Genomic DNA, 7,500 nt, shown 5'->3' with positions numbered 1-7,500 from the left:
AGACAGACTGTTATTGCGCAAGGCACAGCGTCGATTTCAAACGTTCTTTGAACAGGAAATAGGGTTGTCTAGTTTCAGGGCTAATATTAGACTGAGGTCGTCTGGGTTTGACTGGGTTAAGGAGAAGTTGACTAGCCACTAGGGATGAGACGCGATGGATTTTTGCATTATGGTACGGTACGGTATCTAGTTACACGGTACGGTTTACAGTATTTCATGGTATACGACATTTCACCTAAAACACACATAAAAAAAACTTTACTTTGAAGAAAAACAGCTTTATTGAACATTAGTGTGTGTGAGACAGTGTGAAATGTGAAGTTTCAGCAGCGCATTATTGTGTAATACCGTAAACGTAATACCGTAAACACAGGGGAATGTCACGGTTCTAATACCGTGGACGTTTTATACCGCGGTTCACGGTTTTACGGTATACCTCATCCCTACCAGCCACATCAACCCACTCATCCACTGAGTAGCCATCTTGGGTGATGGTTCTGGTTGCTAACACTATGCTAACTATGCTAACTAACAGCTATGCTGTTCTGTTGGTCTATGAGGTGAAGCTAAAGACCGCATGACGCACGTTGAACAGTTGACTCCCTCTAGAGAAATGCCCGGAGGTCCTACACAGCCCGAAGCAGTGGGGTAACATGACTAGAACATTCCGGCTGAGCTAACAGACACGCAGACGCGCGCGGTTCTTCCCTGACAGCAGGTGGCAGCTCTCTGCCAGGTACAAGGCGGGCTGACCTCATGTTGACCACAGATGTAGGGCTGTGTTTAAAAAATCGATTCATCGATTCTGAATCAAATGATTCAGAACCGATTCATGAATCCCAAAATCGATCTTTTATTTAATGAATGAATAAATGAAGGTCAATAAATGATTCTTTCGTGGACCCTTGACCTCTGACCTCCGAGCGGGGCGCTCCTCCTCACCTCCTCCTTCATGCCCGTCTCCAGGAGCATCATGACGCAGGCCTCCAGGGGCAGGGCGATCTCCCGGCCGCTCCTCTTCAGGTGCTCCTCCAGCGCCGTGCCGAACGCCGGCTTCTCCATCCACGAGTCTGGAAGGCAAAATGGCCGTCAGCGGGAAAAAAGACGGGTTTCCCTCGGAACTAATGCTGCGTTCCTTTTGTGTCGGGAACGTCGGGATTCCCGGGTTCAAAGTCGTCATCGATACGTCACCCGAGCTCGGGATTTCCGCCATTTTAAAATCTATCCCGAGTTCGTCAACGTCAGCTGCTGACGTCAATCAAGATGGATACTTGCACGTCACCAATAAGTGAAAGCTGTAATAAGACTGTTTATTAGCGCTTCTGTCTTATTTGTGTCTCGTTAAATCAGCCGTAAACACAGTCCTGTTCAACGTCTATCGGTGGACAAAGTTGCTACCGTGTCCGTACGCACAAAATAGCACAGTCGGTTGTTATCAACCGTTTTTGCTAACAGTGGCTAACTTGGCAAGAACTACCGAGATGTGGTGAAAGTGGGTTTTCAGGTTTTGTTTCAGGAACACGTTCGCCTATGTCGAATTCTCTATGTATGTAACTTTCCCACTGTGTACTATTTGCCCCACTATTTTAAGACTGTATATTTATTTGCCCAGGGACTGCGGGTGGAAATTAGCTGTCTAGCTATAACCTTGTACAGTGCATCTCTCCCTATTCTATAGGGTAAATGTCTACTGTACCTTGTCCCTGTCTTAAAAATAAACAAAATCAAGAAAAATCTAATCAAGACTGGGATGTGACGTCGCCCCCGGCCGGCGAATCTGGAGCTCCGATACGAAAGGAACGCAGGGTACCGCCTCTAGAGGGGGAACGGGGAATGGGGGCGGGGCTTGACCACGTTGCGTTACCTTGCTGCGCCTGGATGGTGGGCAGGACCGCCTCTAGAGCCGCCAGTGACCTCCAGTGGTACTCCGCCTGCGCCTCTAGCAACTGAACACACACACACACACACACACACACACACACACAGATAGAACACGTTCCTGAAGTGGTATTAGTAAGATCTCGGCCGGCGCCCGAGCAGATGGGTGGTTACTGTTACCATGACGTAGTAGCGGGCGTAGTCCGCTTCCTTGGAGGAGAAGTTGTACATGTCGGCCGACAGCTGGTCCTGAGGAGAGGTCACATGGGTGTTCAGTACGGAAACCAGAGCATCGTCATCATCATCTTCATCATCGCAGGCGAGGATAAGAACCCGTGCCGCCTAATAACGCTCGAGGTTTCCCTCATCTCAGTCACGATCGAAGGGTCAGCGGTTCGAATCCCAGCTCCGACTGTCCACATGTCGAAGTGTCCTTGATCAAGACACCTAACCCCAAATTGCTCCCGATGAGCAGGTTAGCACCTTGCATGGCAGCTACCGCCATTGGTGTGTGAGTGTGTGCGTGAATGGGTGAACGAGAGGCCATTGTAAAGCGCTTTGAGTGCCGCTAAGGTGGAAAAGTGCTATATAAGTGCAGTCCATTTACCATTTACCACTCAAATGCCACAGCAAGCGACGGCCGTACTGTATCAAGGTACAGTTACAGTACAGGCACTCAATAACAGAGATTTTGGCCTCAGTGACGTCAGGCTCAGCTCACTTCATACTCCCCTCATAATGCCCCCTATGCTCAGAAGATATAATCCCTTCTTCATTAGGAGCTGCTATAAGATGGAACGCACACACACACAAACACACACACACACACATACATACACACACACACACACACACACACACACACACTTTTTAAATCTACAGGCACTTTATTATCCTCCTGACTTCCCAAGGTCATGTCCGGTTTCCTCAAGGTCAGAGAATGCGTCTGGCTGTTTCTGGCGTGCCGCCTCGTGCCCCATGTCATCATGTCTACATCTGGGGCTCGAACCCGTGACCCCCCCCTGAGGATGCTGGGACTTCAATAAGGCTTCCCATGAAAGCGGATAGGCGTTGACATCATGTCGTAACGCGAGGCGCCACAGGAATCGATCGGCGACATCGACCGGCGTGTTTTTGCTCGTCTCCGACGCGCTGCTACTCTGCGGGTTTTCGTGGCTGGATGGCGTAGTGACCTCAGTCCCTCGGAGGAAATAGAACGACGAGTCGGCGCTGGCGCTCGCCCGTCGGACCTCTGCTGCTTGTCCAGAAAGTTCTGCCATACTTCCCTTCTTCTCTGTCCTGACCCCTGACCCCTGAGCCCTGACCCCACAGTGGTGGAACCGACTCCCCACTGACGTCAGGTCAGCGGAGCCCCTAGCCATCTTTCGCCAAGGATGAAGAGTCACCTCTTCCAACGAGTACCCTTTCTCTTAGTGTAACTGAGTGAGTCCTCAAGTAGCTAGCGAGCTGTTGGTTAAACTCACTCCCCAGTATAAATACCGTCCACCCGCGCCAAAGACGAGCTAACTTTCCATTGGCGCAGCTGGTTAAGACGCCGTCTGTCACGCGGGAGACCAGGGTTCGATTCCCACCCGGTACATGCCGAAACGTATGGTTACATTAGCACTTATTGTATTAATATTTAGTTGTTCTTGCACTTAAGCACTGGTTCAGTATGCTCTTTGGAAGGAGTACTCATGAGTTAGTACAGTACGTATAAGTTGAATGTGCTCATTATAAATCACTTGGGATAGAGGCATCTGCTAACTGACTGTAATGTTATGTAATGTAATGTTATGTAACATAATGTAATGTAATGTAATGGTATGTTATGTAATGTAATGTAATGTAATGTAATGTCATGTAATGCTATGTTATCTTATGTAATGTAATGTAATGTAATGTTATCTTATGTAATGTAATGTAATGTCATGTTATGTTATGTTATGTTATGTTATGTTATGTAGTGTAGTGTAGTGTAGTGTAATGTTATGTAATGTTATGTAATGTTATGTAATGTAATGTTATGTAATGTAATGTTATGTAATGTAATGCAATGTAATGTAATGTAATGTTATGTAATGTACCTTGCAGATCTCGACTTTGTTCAAGGCCTCGTCCATCTCGTCCTTAAGAGAGTCGGCTTTTGCGGCCATGGCCTGGTTGCTGCCAGCGTTGACGACAGATTTCCACCTGGAGCCAGAGAGGGGGGGGGGTATAGTGGGGGTAGCTTGGACAGTTTTTAAAAATTCAATGGATGGATTGTGCAGTCTTAAAACCCGTCCACTTGTCAATGTTCCAATCAAATTCCTCTAAACATATGTCCCACCCTCATAGCTTGTTTGCGTCGGAAATACGTCAAACTACGGAAGTTAGATGATCTCAAACGTCCGTTTCTGTGCGACTTTAAGAGATGAAACGGTCCCTGACTCTAGCTGAGTCCTAGTTAGGTATAGGTACTGCATTTGTAACGCGCTCCCCATCCAGTTGTTACACTGGCCCGGAGCGCCATTCACTCACCAATGGCGGCAGCTGCCATGCAAGGTGCTAACCTGCTCATTGGGAGCAATTTGGGGTTCAGTGTCTTGCTCAAGGACACTTCGACAGGTAGTCAGGAGGAGCCGGGATTCGAACCACCGACCCTACGATCCCTGAACGACCCGCTCTACCAACTGAGCTATAACTGAGCTACAGTTAAGAGATGAAACGGTACCTGACTCTAGCCGAGTCGTAGTCCAGGACCATCTTGGCGAGCTGCTTCCTCTGTTTCAGTATGTTGGGAATGTCCACCTGGGGAGGTAAACAAGGAAGACATGTCCCATTTCAGCGCGTCCTTCACAGTTTTGCTTTGACCAGCACGCTGGTGTGAGAGGCTTTTAATAGGCTGACCGCTGACATTTCAACGTGAGACAGACGCAAGAATGTGAATCCATGCCAGACACATGAGGGTTGGCAACCATGCACTTAACACACAAGCATGCATTAACATAAATGATAAATGGTAAACGGACTGCACTTATATAGCGCTTTTCCACCTTAGCGGCACTCAAAGCGCTTTACAATGGCCTCTCATTCACCCATTCACACACACGCTCACACAACGATGGCAGTAGCTGCCATGCAAGGTGCTAACCTGCTCATTGGGAGCAATTTTGGGGTTAGGTGTCTTGCTTAAGGACACTTCGACATGTGGACAGTCGGAGCTGGGATTCGAACCGCTGACCCTTCGATCACTGAACGACCCGCTCTACCAACTGAGCTACAGCCGCTCCTTACACACACAATCAGGCCTGTTTATCAAGCATGTGTCCCTGTTCAAATTGGATTCTTCTTCATGTGAACCACACTTAATAAAATCCTAACCAGGAAGTGGTCGAGCGCAGACAACGGAACTTTAATCAGGTCACATGATGCTAGATGTACAGTTTAACCCTTTAGGGGATAGACAGGCGTATTGTACAGATATGGATGGGAAGGTGTGTGTGTGTGTGTGTGTGTGTGTGTGTACCTCGGCCAGCTGGTTGAGAGGGTCCAGGATGTCCCTGACGATCTGGACCTCGTGCTGCATCAGCTTGGACGCGAGACTCTTCTCAGCCTCCCCACACACGTCCATCATCTGACTACACACACACACACACACACACACACACACACGGCACACACACACACACACACACACACACACACACACACACACACACAGATTAACACACAGACACATAGACAAACACACACACACACAGATGCACACACACACAACCAAACACACACACACACACACACACACGAACACACACACATACATAGACAAACACACACATACACACACACACACACACACACGCACGAACACACAAACACACAAACAAACACACAGAGTACATATGCATAGAAGAATCAGCAGACACACGCACACACACACACGAACACACACACATACATAGACAAACACACACACACGCACACACAAACACAAACACGTGCGTGCAAACACACACACACGAACACACACACAAACACACATACACACACAAACACACATACAGTACATACACATAGAAGAATCAGCAGACACACGCGCACACACACACACACACACACACACACACACAGCGGGAGGCGGAGGGAGCGTTATCACTAACATTCCTTAAGAGGAGAGTCATGTTCATGTCAAAGCATCGTGAACCCTTGACCCAAGCCCAGCTATCCCGAGAGCCACGCCCCCTTCCACCTCACCTTTCACCTTTCACCTTTCACCGGTCGATCAACGCCCCGCTCCTCTGCTTTCAACATGAACGTCGTTAAAGGTACCCAATGTAGTTTTTGACCACTAGTATGCGCTCTAGAGCAAATTTGAGAAGGTGGTCCCCGAAAATCGCATCCTATGTTATTGCGTCAATACACGGAGCACATAATAGTGACGTTTCACACATCTTTGTTGTTTTCAAAGCATTAGCTAAATATCATTTTGCGAAGAAATTACAAGGTAGGAAAGACATTCAAGTGATTCAACATGTTTATTAGACTACAAGGAACCATATAATCGAGGAATTTCCAAAATAAACAAAGAACGGATTGTTTTGATTCACATTTCGTTGGGTACCTTTAACGTTCTGCGGGGAATCCCCCCCACCCCCACCCACACACACACACACACACACGCCCCCGAGTTCACGGTTCGACCGCGTCCCGGCCGCACCCCCGGTCTCACCCTATCAGGCTCTCCTCCCCCAGCTGGACGCCTCCGTCCAACATCGCCTGGGACAACGCCGTCAGGGGCAGCCGCTTCTGTGTGGGGGGAAGGAAAAGAAACACGGGCATGCTGGGAAATTGAGTTTTTTTGACCGTCCGACACGGAGAACGCTACTGAGGGTTACGGTACGTCAGCCGCCGAGGAATGACAAGCAGGGTTACAGCTACGGTATCCGCCTGCCAGTCCAAAAAAACTGGTCCAACCACAGTTCTAACGTCAGAAAGGGAGATAAGCGTGGTGGAACTGAGCTGCAGGTTCCAGCGAAGTAGAGAGGGAGAGAAAGAGGGAGAGAGAGAGAGGGAGAGAGATGGAGGGAGAGAGAGGTAGAGAGATGGAGGGAGAGAGAGGTAGAGAGGGAGAGAGAGAGAGGGAGAGAGATGGAGGGAGAGAGAGGTAAAGAGGGAGAGGGGGGGGGGAAAGGTAGTGAGAGAGAGAGAGAGGTGGAGAGGTAGAGAGGAGTAGAGGTGTGTAGAGGGGTAGAGAGAGGTATGGAGGGGTGTAGGTGTAGGTGTAGGGGTGTAGGTGGAGGTGGAGGGGTGTAGGTGGAGGTGGAGGGGTGTAGGTGTAGAGGGGTGTAGGTGTAGGTAGAGAGGTGTAGAGAGAGGGTGTAGGTGTAGGTGGAGAAAGGTGTATAGAGAGGTGAAGGTGTAGAGAGAGGGGTGTGTAGAGGGGTGTAGGTGTAGAGAGAGGGGTGTAGGTGTAGGTGTAGCTCCTCACATGTCTCTTGTAGGGGTGTAGAGAGGGGTGTGTAGAGGGGTAGAGGGGTGTAGAGGGGTGTAGAGGGGTGTAGAGAGGGGTGTAGGTGTAGGTGGAGGGGTAGAGAGAGGGGTGTAGGGGTGTATCTCCTCACGTGTCTCTTGTCCTGGTGT

At 49.1% G+C, this 7,500-nt stretch overlaps 1 protein-coding gene across 1 annotated transcript in view; it reads right to left on the bottom strand.

Annotated features, from left to right (window-relative positions):
* Positions 1-6,666, bottom strand: part of LOC311328927 (rho GTPase-activating protein 17-like) — a gene marked incomplete at both ends in the record, with an annotated part of 9,998 nt that extends 3,332 nt beyond the window's left edge. The window contains 7 exons of the mRNA XM_084462822.1: positions 943-1,070; positions 1,865-1,946; positions 2,059-2,127; positions 3,966-4,071; positions 4,592-4,668; positions 5,387-5,498; positions 6,590-6,666. Of these exons, the coding sequence (XP_084318948.1) occupies positions 943-1,070; positions 1,865-1,946; positions 2,059-2,127; positions 3,966-4,071; positions 4,592-4,668; positions 5,387-5,498; positions 6,590-6,666 (651 nt within the window). The remainder of the gene's footprint in view (positions 1-942; positions 1,071-1,864; positions 1,947-2,058; positions 2,128-3,965; positions 4,072-4,591; positions 4,669-5,386; positions 5,499-6,589) is intronic.
* Between the last annotated feature and the right edge of the window lie 834 nt (positions 6,667-7,500).

This window comes from Borostomias antarcticus, assembly GCF_949987555.1.
Source record: "Borostomias antarcticus genome assembly, contig: scaffold_1107, whole genome shotgun sequence".
In the NCBI taxonomy this organism is placed as follows: Eukaryota; Metazoa; Chordata; class Actinopteri; order Stomiiformes; family Stomiidae; genus Borostomias; species Borostomias antarcticus.
This window is presented reverse-complemented; position numbering and strand designations above follow the sequence as displayed.